This window comes from Gobio gobio, assembly GCF_949357685.1.
Source record: "Gobio gobio genome assembly, chromosome: 24".
Taxonomy (NCBI): Eukaryota; Metazoa; Chordata; class Actinopteri; order Cypriniformes; family Gobionidae; genus Gobio; species Gobio gobio.
In genome coordinates, this window is record NC_137120.1 from 25,225,092 (window position 1) to 25,240,546 (window position 15,455).

The following is a 15,455-nucleotide window of genomic DNA, read 5'->3' on the forward strand; positions in this document are numbered from 1 at the left end:
CCACTTCGCAACTTACAGGACTTAAAGGATCTGCTGCTCACATCTTGGTGCCAGATACCACAGCACACCTTCAGGGGTCTAGTGGAGTCCATGCCTCGACGGGCCAGGGCTGTTTTGGCAACAAAAGGTGGACCAATACCAATACAATATTAGGTCATAATGTTACGCCTGATCAGTGTATACATTAATTGCATGGAAAATAGAGCAGCACAATTAATCATTAAGATCTTCATTCAAACACCAGAAGTTGTGGCGCAAAATGGCGATTTCACTGTAAGGGGATGTATGTAGATAGAAGGGGGTGTATGTAGATAGAAATGGCTCATTCTAAGGTAATAAAAACATAACAGTACATTATGTAAGGTCTTTATACACCACTGAAAACATAGTTATGTATTGCATTTATGTCAATAGACCCTCATAAATAAGAGCGATTTGAGATTTAAGAGATTTAAGAGATTTGTTCAAAAACACTGATTCATCCATAATGAAACAGGTGAAGTCTTTATGAGTGAGTCATTGCTACTATTGTGTTCCACATAAGAGATGAAGTCATACAGATCTAGAATGACATGAGAGTGTGTAAAGTATCATAGATTTTCAGGTTAACTATCCCTTTAAAAAGCAGCTCAGGAAAATAAGGTGATGATGAATAAAGAAATTAGCAAAAGTGGAACAGGGCAGCAGCCATTAATGGGGCAAAGATTTGACCCAGAAAACAGAGATATACATGTCTCTTTTTGTATGCATTAGAGGAATGTTAAAGACTTAGTGTCATCACTGTAAATCTATCACAGTAATCAAAATCACAACCACAGTTGTGCCACTACAGTGCCTCTAGATTTGGACATTTTCTCAAGAAAATGTGTGGTGTTTGCGATACGAAACTCACTACTGTGATGCCAGAGTGTTTTGGGTAGTTGCCAGGGCTTGCTGTGTGGATTTTAGTGGACTGCTGTGCAGTTGCTAGGGTATTCAGCATAGGGTGTTGTGGGTGGATTCTTACTGGCCTAAGTCAAAAGAGTATAATTTTCATTTTCACCCTCAAGCCTCTTTCTGGTCTCTAAATATAAATTGGGTCCTACCAATATAATATATTCCAATAGATAGAATTCCTTTTCGTAATGCAAACTATGTGACACAAGTTACATGCCAAAGTTTAGTACTTAGGGTTAGAGGTTTGGTCAAATCCCTTACCATAAATATTATCAATATTTTCTACATCAGTCTGTGTGAATTATAGATACATGTTCTAATTCCTCCATAAATGGAGCACTTGGAATCACAAAATGAATCATCAAGTGTATGTAAGTGATACAGTTTTGTCATAAACTTCTGACAAAATGCAAGAGTTTTGTGACAAAGTTTGAGGTGCTCATGTGTGTGTGCATGTGTGCGTGTGCGTTGTGTAATAACCTCTGGGCCGAATGTCAGAGCTTTGTGTGGTGCCTGCATGCTTGATTATGCACTGTAAGTATGTGTAGTGTGTAGTGTGTAGTGTGTGTAGGCTGTTACTGAAAGTGTTTCCAAGGAAACGCTGATGTACCTCTGCTCTGGGTGCGGAGAAAAGGTCCGTTTTGGGCTTTACAGTTTTTCTAGTAAGAGAAAGAGAGAGAAAAGAAAGAGCATTGTGAACTTCAGATTTACAACATAAGTGGTTTCTATAACATTTTCTTGCAGTTTTCAAAGACAAGATAGTCAAAGTGAAAGGCTGACAAACCAAAGCTCTATAGACTTAGGTTGTGGGTCGTTTCAATCTCAAATGGTTCTCCTAAAAGCTCATGTAACCCCTTCGGTCCTACTCGACCCGCTTGAGCGGGATTCGGACCGGCGTCTCTGGCATGGGAGGCGGGCACGCTAACAAGGAAGCTAAATAATGCAGCCTCTAAAATAGCTAGTGAGCCTCTTGAGATCAGGGGAGTGAGGTTTACCTGCACAGCTCTTATTGGCCTACGACAGTTACACTCATCCCCCTAAACCTCACTCCCATCCGGGTCACGGCACCAATGGAACCCCTATGGTCCTACTTCACCTACTCCAAGCAGGATTTGAACCGGCATCTCTGGCATAGGAGGCAGGTGTGCTAACAAGGATTAGCCCACTGCAGCCCTAAGTATCAGTCATAGACTGCAGCCCTAAGTATCAGTCACTAAAGTGCCTCTTGAGATCAAGGGAGTGAGGTTTACATGCGCAGCTCTTACTAGCTGGCCTCCATTACACTCATCCCCCTAAATCCCACTCCCTTACACTCACTTTCCATGACTTTCCCTAAACCTCACTCTCATCCGGGTCATGGCACCAATGTAACCCCTCCGGTCCTACTTCACCCGCTCCAAGCGGGATTCAAATCGGTGTCGCGGGCATAGGAGGCAGGCGCGCTAACAAGGACGATAAAGACTGCAGCCTCTAGCGTCAGACGCTAAAGCGTCTCTTGAGATCAGGGGAGTGAGGTTTACACACAACTTGCTGGCCTCCGTTACACCCCCCCCCCCCCCACCCTAAACCTCATTCCAATCCGGGTCACGGCACCAATGTAACTCCTCCAGTCCTACTCGACCCATTTAGAGCGGGATTCATACCGACATTTCCGGCATGGGAGGCGGACGGGCTAACAAAGACTGCAGCCTCTAGCATCTAATACGCCTCTTGAGGCCAGGGGAGTGAGGTTTACACACATAGCTCTTTGAAATCTTTGAGACTTTTGATCTGAATCTCATCAAACCACATAGTTTAAGACATTATTGAGATCTCAAACTATAGACACAGAAGCAGATTACTTAAAGGGGTGGTAAAACACATTCTTTTGAAGGCTTGACTGTGTTTGTGGGGTGCACTGTAACATGTGTTCATGCTTCGTTTTAAAAAAAATTGCCTTATTTTTCATATATTTGACCTTTATTCTACACTGCTCTGTCCCTCCTTGTAAAACGGTCTGATGCTTTCCGGGTTGTATGAAGCCAGTCCCTCAAAAATACGCAGTGGGCTCTGATTGGTTAGCTGGCCTAGTGTGTTCTGATTCGCTAACCGCAGTGCACGGTTGTCGGAAACGTCACGCCCCTTACCGGAGGCTGTGCTTTGGTCGGCGTCAATAAAACCATATGAGAACATTTGAGTGAAGATGATCGAGCAGAACCTGTTCAGTCCTCAAGTGTAAAGACTGCGGATCTATAATGATCGCTACTGAATGGCACTGTTACTTTTGTATTTTTAGAACGATTATAGCCAAATATCTGTCGCAAGAACTATTAACCCAAAACGAACACTAAGCACTGGCTTTACTAGTAAGTTAGCCAAATCACACACAGAACCATGTTTAGCATGCCTGTAGATAAACAATACATAAAAGCTCTAATCAAAGAATCATTTACACTAATGCCAGGTTCGCTGTTGAGATTTTAACGTTAGTGTTTGTAACGTTAGGTGTTCGTCGGATAACGTTAAGTATGAATGAGCCTTTAACAGACTGGTTTGCAGAACAGCGCTGTCATCTGTTTACTTCCTTGCTACAACCTATTACAGGAAAACACATCGATGAAATATAAATCAGACTTACAGGTTGTGGCCCGTAAACAGCTTCTGTTTGTAAATCCAGCTTTCAGGACAAGCCGTTGTCCATATCCTGTATTGAACTCGCGAAGTTTGTGGAAGTTTGTGTTGTCCTCCATGAAATGTGCAGCGCGCGCGTCGTGCATCCACGCACCGGCAGTGTTTTTTTCACGCAGCTGACGTTGTGCAAATCTGGCATTGAACTCGCGAAGTTTGTGGAAGTTTGTGTTGTCCTCCGTGAAATGTGCAGCGCGCGCGTCGTGCATCCACGCACCGGCAGTGTTTTTTTCACGCAGCTGACGTTGTGCAAATCCGGCATTGAAATCGCGAAGACGGTGGATGTTTTCCTCTGTTAGATGTGCTGCAGAGCCCTGCGCGCCTGATTCCCCGCTGACTCAAACACACGTGCATATAACATGCTGTGTGTTAAACGCTCTGCAACGCGACCCCGTCCCAAGGAAGGCTGAACAGAGCAAGTACCCCAGACCTGCAATCCGGATGGAAATAACAGCGTTTCCTCTGCATCGTGGCAACAACACTCCAGCCTAACTAACTTATACCACAACAGCGCCGCGATACAAAATGGCCTCACCCTCCCTTATTTAATATTCTCGGAGGAGGGGTTTATGTAAATATTGAGCCTGTTGATGTCACCAACCCTGGAGGAATGTGTGTAGTCGCCTACTGGCCGTTTGCTGTAGTTCTTAGAAACTGATTTCTTTAAAAGCAAATATCTCCCTTTGCTTTAAACTTTGAACGTTGTAACTTTGCAGATGTTGTTTATGCTCAAGCAGCAACATTTCACGCTAGCTAAAGTTAGAATAGTGAAATCGTGGTTTACCACCCCTTTAAGCAAAAGTGTCCTTTTGCTCTCCTTTTAATTACATTGCTGTTTGGGAAAAACTAATGAGAAATTACAAAGATCTCCTTTGTGGCTTTCCTTCCTTATGTAAAGAGCTGACAGACTAAGCCACAGAACTTTTCTTTTGAATAATGTCAGAAAGTTAGCAGAACAGCAGTATCTTGTAAAGTAAGCAGTGAAGTGCTGCAAGGAGCAATGAGGGATTGTGGGAAGGCTCCTACACTCTGCGTGTGGGGGGCCGCAGGCGGCGCAGGGCCCGCGGGACCTGTTGGCTGTCCGACTCGGTCTGGTAGAAAAACATCCTTATCAGATCATCCAAAAGTACCCAGGTAGGCAGACAAAGCAACCTCTAAAGAAGAGAGAAAGTTAAACGACATGTATAGTAGGATGGTTTTCCCTGGAAATTAAATTATACATGTTTGTTTCAGATGAATGTCATATTTAAATCCAGTAATGAACACAAAGCGTCATTTGAGATGTGGTGAAAACTACACTGTGCTGGGAATTTCCATGACTTTCAGAATAAAGAACAAATGACGTAATTGACCTGTCATGCATGTACTGTACCATATATATATATATATATATATATATATATATATATATATATATATATATATATATATATATATATATATATATATATATATATATATATATATATATATATATATATATATATATATATATATATATAAAAACAAAATTAGTGAAGGTGTGAAAAGACTATTTATCTATCTATTTATTAATCTACAGGGTCAAATGTGCCCAAAGTTAAATCAGAACTGACAAATTAAGCTGACAGATAGTGATTAGATCTGCAAAAAAGAGAAGTAACGAAAAAGAGAACCCCGGTCATTCAACAGTACTGTTTGCATTGCAAAGATTACAACCACCGAAGCACATGAGTGCAACAATTACCAAAACCAACTGCCACCAATACAACATGACCAGGATACAACCGAAAACCTTTACGAAATTTCAAGACTGACTCACCTTCATGTAATTGTTGAGCTCTGGGATTCTGCTTTCTGCAATCTCCTTTTTGTTTCCCATAAATACCTTACCTGTGGCGAAACAAACAAGTGGAATAAATAAGTATTTATGTCTCAAAACAAATTAGTTTGTAAACAATCAAAAGCTAGCCGAAGGGTGCTTCTGAATCTCTTTACTGCTAATTAGCACTTAGCATAATGTGTGTCCAAATATTACGCTAAATTACTTTCTCATTTCTATTTTTGATTTCACCCACTGGAAATGTTAATAATGTGCGTGTTGGACGATGATGAGAGGTCTGTCAGTAGCACCAGAGGGTCATTCTCAAACGCACTTTATGGGATTTGATTAGGAGGGAAAAAAATGAAAGGGGATCCATTCATACAAGATGGTTTGAATCAAATTGTAATACCATTTTTAATGGCTACGCAATAATTCCCTTTCATCTTAAATAAATCTCCTTCTAATTCTCACTGCTGTCTCTCAAGCTGTCTGTCTTTTCTAATACACTTCTTTATTATAAATCCACATTAAATAAGCATCAATGAGATCTGAGTGGTATGAGCAAAGCAAGGAAACGTCCCTTTATACCACATCAGAGCAGACATTACTTATGTCCTCATTTAAACTTGCCATCTTTTCAGTGCATAATACTGCATAATCATTTTACTCATTGACACAAGCAATCAATTGTCATGAAGACAGTAACATCAAGTGCTAATTTGTAATATAATTGGGATTGATTAACATGGCTCCACTGGGTTCAGGTTTAGCTGTTAGTGAATTTTGAAGAAGCTTTGGTGGAAAGTCATGGAGAGACAGTGAAGCCTATCGGCTCCCAGTCTTTAGGTGACCTTAATGAAACAGTGGGTAGTGTGCCAAAGAACGACCTCTCCTTCCCGCTTAATTCAATTATACACATATTTGTTTGATCAAAGACAGAAAGGGACAGACAGGGGAAAAGAACATGAGACAAAGATAGAGACCGCTAGAGTGCTGAGACATAAGGCAGATTAAAAAGGGATCAGAGAAGAGGTTAAAGACATTAGAGAATAAAAACTATAGTAGATAACACTACTACTATGACGCATGTGACTTTACTACTTCTATTGGGTTGGTGTTGAATCAAGTACTGTTTTTTATTCAGATACAGTTCCATAAAAATAAAGACTGCTGATGACGTTGGTTTTCTATCAATTCACAAGTGGTTTCAGACATTTGTGATATTTCAAACAAATTCAAAACAAGCTTGAGAACTTCTGTTTTTCTTTGTGTGAGGATATATAAAGCAGAAGGAGATGGGGACAGTGGTGTCAGTGTCAGTCAAAAGGATGCTACCCATCTCATTTTCCTAACAATGCAATGCTATCCTTTTCATCTGTCTCTGCTGTTCCCTTATCCAATCTTATGAGTTCTAGTTAATCAGTAAATCTGTGAGAAACACTTCAAGTACTCAAAGGACAAAGTCCACCTAAGGAGTGAACTTTGACTCTGAAGGAACAGCATTGGAGAGAAACGGGGTAGTTGGCAAGTGATTACAATGGGGTGTGGGACAGTGGAAGTGGTGTAGTGGTTAGGTCTAAGGGCAACCACGAGGAGTGATCCATGATCTAGTGTTTTGAGATCTTTCTTACAACCCTACAATTGAGTTTGTTAAATTGAGGTTGAAGATAAACTCTACAGGAAGAAGTTACGGCTGTTTGCATTTTTTATCTCTCAGGTAGTACTTGTTAACAGTAATTCGAGGTTGAATGTCAAGTTTTGGGACTTGGGTCAAATTGTCAGAGAGATGACATCAGTTTTCCCAATTCATTTTCCCAATTGCACCCTTGAACGAGTCACTTGACCTCAGGTTGTTCAAGGACGTGCGTGTCCAATCCTGATCCTAGAGGGCCACATTTCTGCATTTTAGTTTAGCACCAAGCGTAAGCAAACACACCTGAACCAGAAAATCAAGGTCTTCAAGATAATATATTTATAAACTTCCAGGCAGGTGTAGAAGGGTAGCCCTCTTGGAGCAGGATTGGACACCCATGCTTAAAAGGAGCTGCACACATCGATTTATGACGAAAGAGTGACCGTTGACCTGACGCATGACGTAATCACGAATGCAGAAGCGCAGAGAGGCTAGAGCGAAACAAAACACCCATCACAAATTAGAAGTCTAAAATGAGAATTTTTAAAGAGAAATGTCGGAGTAGCTGGAGTTTGTTGCCCAGCCCGATTTGTTTGAACTGCGAGAGTCATATGTCATACATCGCGCCAGGGTTACTCTTTTGGCGCAAGTCAACTTGCATAGGCCTTATGCCGGAAGCTAGGATGGCTTGAGAGTGAGTCAATCATGGGATCATTTTCATTTTTGGGTGATCTATCCCTTTAAAGTGGACTGTTCCTGTAATAGGTCAATGGTGTAATTGTACAGTGAACCTTAAAGAGGTCGTATGTTTTTTTTTATGTTTTCCTTTTCCTTTAGTGTGTCATGCGCCTGTTTTTGCATGTATAAGATCTGCAAAGTTACAAAGCTCATAGTCTCCCACAAAGGGATTTATTCTAACAGAGAATGTTGATCCAGACCTGCCTAAAACACCTTGATTGAGGTCCAGATATTACTTCCTCAAACATCTACGTCACAATGTGAAATATTACCATAATGCCTGGTCAAAGGCATAAGCGCAGAAAGAAGACGAGACTTCAGTGAACTGTAGTGTTGCCATAATGTTGCGGAGACGTTGTGTTTGGATGTGACCGAAAAACCCCTTTGTTAGGAATCAGTGGTTAAGATTTATTTTTAAAGCTGTTCCTGAGCGGTACGACCCAAAAGTTTGCTTGTGCTCAGCGCATTTCACTGAGGGCACCGTCCTGAACATGGAAAAGCACAAGCCGGCTATAGACAAAGACTACCTACCACTGTGAAACGTTCTGCTCAAATCATGCGTGCAAAGTTGGTTCCAATCGATCGACTTGATTATCCGCATTTTCAGAATCTGACTCGGGCTCGAACTGATACGGTAAAACCGACGACATTATTAACTGTGCGTTTACAATTGCTTAAAGCCTTGGAAGCTGAAGCTCGTGATTATGGTATGGGCCGTTACATTTCCAACATAGGCTTGAGGTGTTCGGCCAATCACAACGCACTGGGTAAGCTGGTCAATCAGATCCCTCTGAGTCTTTTCAGAAGAAGGGGCTTTGTAGAAATCATTGCGTTTCAGACAGACTGTAAATAGAGGAGCTGCAATAATATACAGTATGTGAAAAATTATCTTTGCTTTTTTTTTCCATTAAAGCATGTTAACCTATTATATTACACCCAATAACAAAATAATGAACTTTTAAAATGGCATCATATGACCCCTTTAGGCAAATGAAGATTTCAAATGAAGAATTTATATAACGCTTTTTAGAATACAGATTGTTTCAAAGCAGCTTTACAGTGATAATAGGAAATTAAATTGAAGAGAGATTTTGGCTGTACAGCAGCTCTAGAAAAATGTATTGTTCAGCTAAAGTAAGTTTTTGATTGCCTAATTTCCGTTGTAAAAAATCATTAGTTATTTACTTTGGGGCCACTTACACAACACCATTTTCAAGTGTCATTTTCTAGCCGTTCATTTGCAGGGCAACAGTGTTTGGTGGCTTGAGAATGCAAACTTTGAAATAGGAAATTTAACTGAAATGTTTCCCCACTCTGTGCTTTTTGCCAAGGGCAGGAAGAATCTCTTCACTTATTCTACTTCTGTTCTTACTCTGTTGAAGTTGTTCAATTCAGTTCTGTACAACCTGCACACGTCATGCTACTTCAGTTTTTACAACCTGAGCTTTTCAGGAATTAAATTTACTTATAGTAGGCTGTAACCCTGAATGGGGTTTAGCACTTACAGTAGTATAGAACTGACAACTGTATTTTGTTTAAGGGTGTATGTGGCCTGTGCTACTAGATTCCCCCAGATCTCTACCACGCTGTTATTTAGTTGAGGCTGTGCAGCTGCTTGAACACAGACCTGGCAGAATAGGAAGTTGGCAGGTGTAGTATCCAGACTGGGCTTCAGCTGAGTACTTAAGCTCCAAACTCTGGTGCAGAGTGAAGAACTGTCGATACCTTCTGTAGATCAGGTACTTACTGTTGCCTTTGGTCTTTACCTCAATCACAAACACCTGCAAGAAGTTGATAAAGAACAAACAAGTGAGATGTGACACAATGGCAAAAGACATCAGTTTAACACATGTACATAGGCAAACAATTAAAAAATAATAAAGAATTCCAGAATTAATCACCAAAGGACAACATTTAAGATTGCCATTTTATAGATATCTGTAAACAACTAATCCTTTGTAGGTGTATGCTGTTGGTTAAACATAAGCTAAAGGTACAGTAATAGTAATAGGCAGACTATAAGGCGGAGAAATTATAGAAGACAAGTAGACTAGAAGAAAGATCCACTACAGGGTTCAGGGAACTCACAAAGTAAACAATGAAACCTTTCTTCTCCTCAATATCAGCAATGGTTGCAGTGACTGGGATGTTGCCTGGAAGCTGGTCAAAATCACTGTAGGGTGGAAAATATTGCAAACGCTTTGATTACCACAGAAAATATGTTGTTGATGATTTTAAATCAAGGGTACAGTAATGCATCTACAATAAAGTAATATGTTCCAGCCTTAAAAGCTGATTTTTTCGTGTTCACATACTGTTCAACTTTTTATTTTTGGAGACACTTACATTTATTATTAGTAGCTATTAAGTACAATTTGTTTATGATTATACTTTTTGAGATGGGAATACATAGGCTACTTTACAAGGTGGATAAATCCGTTTCTGGCACAATTGTATTTTTTTCTCTCTGAATAATTAACATTAAGCTTATCCTGAAAACATTACCCCACTTTGGAGGTTCATGAACGTGATTAGTAGCCTACTGTACGTACAGTAAGGCATCTTGACTAGTATAGGTTTAGTGTAATAACTTGACTGAGTAGTTGTTCAATAGGCACTATACCCTGTGCACTACAGTACTATAGTAGATTAAAGTATAGAAGCAGGCATAGCATTTTAAAGTATAGCTACAAGATGAACTCACTGTGTTGCACACTTTATTTTACAGTATGTGCACTTACAGTATAGCCTACCTAAGAAAGTTCTGGGTAATATAAGGTAACTACATGGGTTAAGGTTAGGTTTAGTAGCCTACCTAGTTATTAGCCTACTCAGTTTTTGTAACTACTATAAGTGTATATGGAGAACAGGACTGTAAAATTATAGCACACAAACACTACGTCCTGAAAGTGACACTTCGTTGATTTAATGAATATTCATGAGTAAATAGTAATAACAGGCTATTTCGCTCACCTTTCATCGCGCAGCTGTTGAGGGAGAGACATGTTGGATGATGCGAACCTCGGAGCTTTTCAAACCCTCACAGAGAGAGGCAGACAGACAGATTTTTTTAAAAAGTGGAGTAAAGTGGAAGTGAATCTGCTGGTGGTTTTCTGAGGCGGGCTTACAGTTGCACGTACATCAAACGGGAACTGAAAGAGTCTTTAGATGAGTGCACTCAGGGCGCGTTTTAGTTCAGAAACAGCGCGACAGAGCTTAATGGTATTGAGACGAGCTTGAAATGTTTCAAGTGGAAACAAACTTTAAATGTTTTTTACATGACGCGCAACAATAATAAAAAAAGAACGCTCAGCGAAACGCGACGCAACAACTAGTGCAAGGTGCACTAACGCGTCCTGTGTAACGCCCACTTACCTGACAAGAGAATAAGAAATAGAAAGAAAGAGACCCGTAATGTAGGCTATAATAATATATTAATCTATATTGATTATAATTTTATTATTAAAACCGTGTAGTTGAATCTTTTTCTCTTTCACATCAGTAGCCTATGCTCAATGCGAGGAATTCACTTGCAGCTCACCTGCTGCACGTCAACAGGTGATAAATTGTGGTTGCATTCGGCTATGTGAACACTGGATCATTTCTTAACCATATAGGTTCTGATGAAATCATTTAAATCATTTAATTTATTTTACAGGTCTAAAAACATATAGCCTATATATATATATATATATAAGGTTATATATATAACATTATATTGAATGTTTCTCTCTAATCTGTCATTGGTCAGCCAAACAGATTATCCCGCCCACTATTAGTTGATCTAATGTTGCTACATCGGGTCGTTCAAACGAACAGAATTTTGAAAGGACCACTGTAGGTTTTTCTATGTTACAATACTATTATCACTATTATTTTAACACAATATATTTTTAAAACACTACTATGCCTATTTGGGAAACCTGTTTGAAAACAAGTATTAATTTAGCATATTTAAATAAGCCTACTTTTGGAAATGATCAGAAATACTACTTAAACTTTAAAGGTTCACTAAATAATTTTAGTCTATGATAAATAGCCGCAAGGGTATTTAAAATGGCATGAAGGTAAGGGGAATTTTTATTAATTTTTTGGCTGAACTATTCCTCCAAAGAACAGCAGAATTAAAGGAATAGTTCACCCAAAAACTTTATTCTGTCATCATTGACTAAACTGTTGATGGACCCTATTGACTTCCAAAGCAGGGGGGGGGGGGGGGGGGGGGGGTACTATAAGTCAATAGGGTCCATCAACTGTTAGGTTACCGACATTCTTCAAAATATATTCTGTTGTGTTCAGCAGAACAAATCAAATAATACAGGTTTGGAACAATTTGAGGTGAGTAATTGATGACAGAATTTTCATTTTTGGGTGAACTATCAAGGCTTGTGAAGGATTGAGATGCAGTGATAATGAGTGACCGCTAGGTGGCAAACAGAACAGACCATCTGCAAATTAACAAATTATTTAACTCTTAATTCTTAAATAGATACATTTATCAAGATGTTCTCTTGTATATAACAGTCAAATATAACAGAATAAATATTATTATTATTATTATTATTTTATTATAGCACCTTTTTTTTTAGATATTGCCCAACTATGTTTAATAAATAAATTATTTTGTCCAGATTCCAGACTATTCTGATCTGGAGTCTTGTTACTAGACTCTATGTTTACTGTTCTGTACGTATTACTATTACTCTACAAATGTACTTCTAAGGTCTCTTAAGCCTGGGAATGCCAACAACGTCCTGGCAGTTTTAATCCAAGAGGGTGAACCAACCTTACAACATTGCAATCATATACATACACATAGGCGCTACAAGTTCAAGGTCATGCCAGCTGTGATGTTTTGTTTCTTCCTTTCAGCTCCAGGGAAAGTGTGTGTGTGTGTGTGTGTGTGTGTGTGTGTGTGTGTGTGTGTGTGTGTGTGTGTGTGTGTGTGTGTGTGTGTGTGTGTGTGTGTGTGTGTGTGTGTGTGTGTGTGTGTGTGTGTGTGTGTGTGTGTGTGTGTGTGTGTGTGTGTGTGTGTGGTGTTTCACGTTGCCACTTCAGCGAGAAATAGCGATTGTGTCATGATCTCAATTCAAGGCCATTCGCTGCAAACTAAACCTACATGTTACACACATGCCTGTGTTTACTGTTCGCGCACATGTTCTCACGAAGTGAGAGGAGGATGGTGTAACGATTTTACAGGGCTTTGTTGAATCCAGAGATTGTTTAACAGTGTCATGTGCTTGTATTAATAGGTAGGTCAGAGACACATGTTGCCTACACATGTTTGTGTTGGAAATACGGTGTGTATGCTTCATGTAGGCTATGCAGGGCACGGGAACTATGGGTGCATTGGAAATTTTGTTCAGTTAATTTTTTTTCCTTCTTAGCATTTAATCATTTATTTGTAATAAACACTTTAAGTGGGCTTTTAAAATTTTTCTTTTATATGTTGAATTATGTTTTTGTTTAACATACGAGTGTGAAGTCATATTGTGTCCTCTCTAGCTCATGGGCACAAGTCCACCGTAGTCCACTAGCTGGCCCCGTTACACTCACCCCCCTAAACCTCACTCCCATCTGGGTTTCGGCGTCAATATAACCCCTCAGGTCTTACTCACCCTGTTCTGTGCGGGCTTCGAACCTCTAGCGTCAGTCGCTAATGCGCCTCTTGAGATCATGGGAGTGAGGTTTACATGCACAGCTCTTACTAGCTAGCTCCATTAAAAACAGCTTTGGAGATTTTGATGTCGCCCCATTCTGAGATTAAAGCTGTACTTGCATGACTGAAATAGCTGCCTGAGATGTTTCAAAGATGGCCGCAGAGTGAAATGATTTACCTGAAAGGGACTGTGACCAAAACTAATCAAGCTCATTATGAGTAAAGCTGTGGACATGGATTATAATAGCAACAGTTTTGCCACGTCATGTGGCATGTTCTGTTGTAGTGGGGTGTTATTCAGAAAGAATGCACTTTTTGCGTTAAAAGTTGAACACCTCTAAGGAACCAGGTCGTGCTGTCCCACCGTCTTTGAATCCACAAGGTCATGGTGTGCTGATATTGCGGCCACATAGACCTTAAGGGTGGAATGAGACAGCCTTCGATCCAACCCTTCTTGGAAGAAGGACAGCACGGACCCGATAGGGCATTTCCTGGGGTCTTCTCGGCGAGAAGAGCACCAGGTGACGAAGAGTTTTGGCTAATTAGTGCAAGACGCTGCAAAAGACGCGAGCGCAGTGGTCAAACACATTCATCTAGCCGCTAGAACACGTTTACTAGGGTGGCCCTTATTGGGGGGTACATTTTTTTCTCATTTTCTCTCACCCCCTCATTTGTTTCTCCATTAGAAGTGTGTAGGAGTGTGACAAGATTTTCTTGTCTCGTGTCATATTGTCAGGACCTGGTCATGACGGAGTGTGAGAGTGAAGTTAGGATCGATAGAAATAAAAACAATTTAATTCAGTTGGATAACAGTCGCTTCAATTCCATCAGCTCATCCAACACGAGCTGTTCGAGTCGTACATAGTGCCACTGATCACGTGATGAGAAGACATTGAGCGTGTGTTACGAGTGTGTGTTAAATGTTAGTGGACTGGACCGTGGAGGAGGATTCATTGCACAGCTGAAGCGTCAGACAGACTTATATTTTAAAATTTGCGTTCAGTACCACCACTCCCCATTCACAGAGTACGCAGGATCGCGAAATTGAAAGTGAAAGTAAACGGGAGCGTGCATTCAAACACAATTTCAATATGTTACCATTGTTTGAAAGCGGCTCCCTGAGACACGCAAATATCTCCCAATATAAAAGCTAGCTCGTTGTAACCGTCTCTTACCTCTGTATCATGCTTGAAGAATAATGTGGTCTCTATTTGCACTTTGGATAATGAGTATTTTGATTATGGTATTACGGTTATTGTTTGCACTTAATCAATTTGTGGGAAGGAGTTCAGTTAGGAGGTTAAAAGAAGCTCATGTGCAGTTCTAAGGTCTGGAGAGACAATCATACATACACGAAAGAAGCCAGTCAGTTGAGTTTTTGGCAAAACTTTTAAAGTGCTTGTTGTCTTTTACTGCATATGATAATTCATACTCAGAAAGTAGAAGTGAAATGACATTCATTACGTAAGATGATGAGTTAAAACATTTCAAATGCACCTGCAAACAATTTTTCTAGTCATGCATTTCATCATTGAGGATTTCTTAAAAAATACTATGTAAAAATCTTGTCTCGTCTCGTTTCCGTGAACCCAATCTCGTATCTCGTATCTCGTCTCGTCTCGTGAGATAAGTGTCTCGTCACACCCCTAGAAGTATGCAAAATACCATCCAGGTAATTTGTCATTTAGGCTACGCTCAAAGAATGCATCTTTTTATCAACAGGTACTTCAATATCTGATGTGATATTAGCCAAGGTTTTGTTCACAGATAAACGTTTGACTGTTTCTGATATCAGATGGCCATTTTGCGTAACTAGGATGAAGTATACTTCATTAGAAGCAAGGAGGAGTCTATCAGGTTGCAATTTTCCATGGGGGGAGTCGTGGCCTAATGGTAAGTCTGTCTGGTAACCCAAAGGTTACTGGTTTGATTCCAGTACTGGCAGGAAATGACTGAGGTGCCCTTCAAAATTATCCCATTTTACTCATCCTCAAGTCATCCTAGGTGTATATGACTTT

The 15,455-nt window shown here is 40.1% G+C and overlaps 2 protein-coding genes across 3 annotated transcripts in view; one reads left to right on the plus strand and one right to left on the minus strand.

Annotated features, from left to right (window-relative positions):
* ncf4 (neutrophil cytosolic factor 4) overlaps window positions 1-10,862 on the minus strand; it is a 38,769-nt gene extending 27,907 nt beyond the window's left edge. Inside the window, exons 1-6 of the mRNA XM_079808360.1 lie at window positions 10,752-10,862; window positions 9,867-9,951; window positions 9,406-9,559; window positions 5,405-5,475; window positions 4,630-4,757; window positions 1,547-1,595 (exon numbers count right to left, since the gene is read on the minus strand). Of these exons, the coding sequence (XP_079664486.1) occupies window positions 1,547-1,595; window positions 4,630-4,757; window positions 5,405-5,475; window positions 9,406-9,559; window positions 9,867-9,951; window positions 10,752-10,783 (519 nt within the window). The 5' untranslated portion in view covers window positions 10,784-10,862. The remainder of the gene's footprint in view (window positions 1-1,546; window positions 1,596-4,629; window positions 4,758-5,404; window positions 5,476-9,405; window positions 9,560-9,866; window positions 9,952-10,751) is intronic.
* pvalb7 (parvalbumin 7) overlaps window positions 1-15,455 on the plus strand; it is a 43,712-nt gene that overhangs the window by 15,237 nt on the left and 13,020 nt on the right. The gene's annotated exons all lie outside the window — the stretch shown is intronic.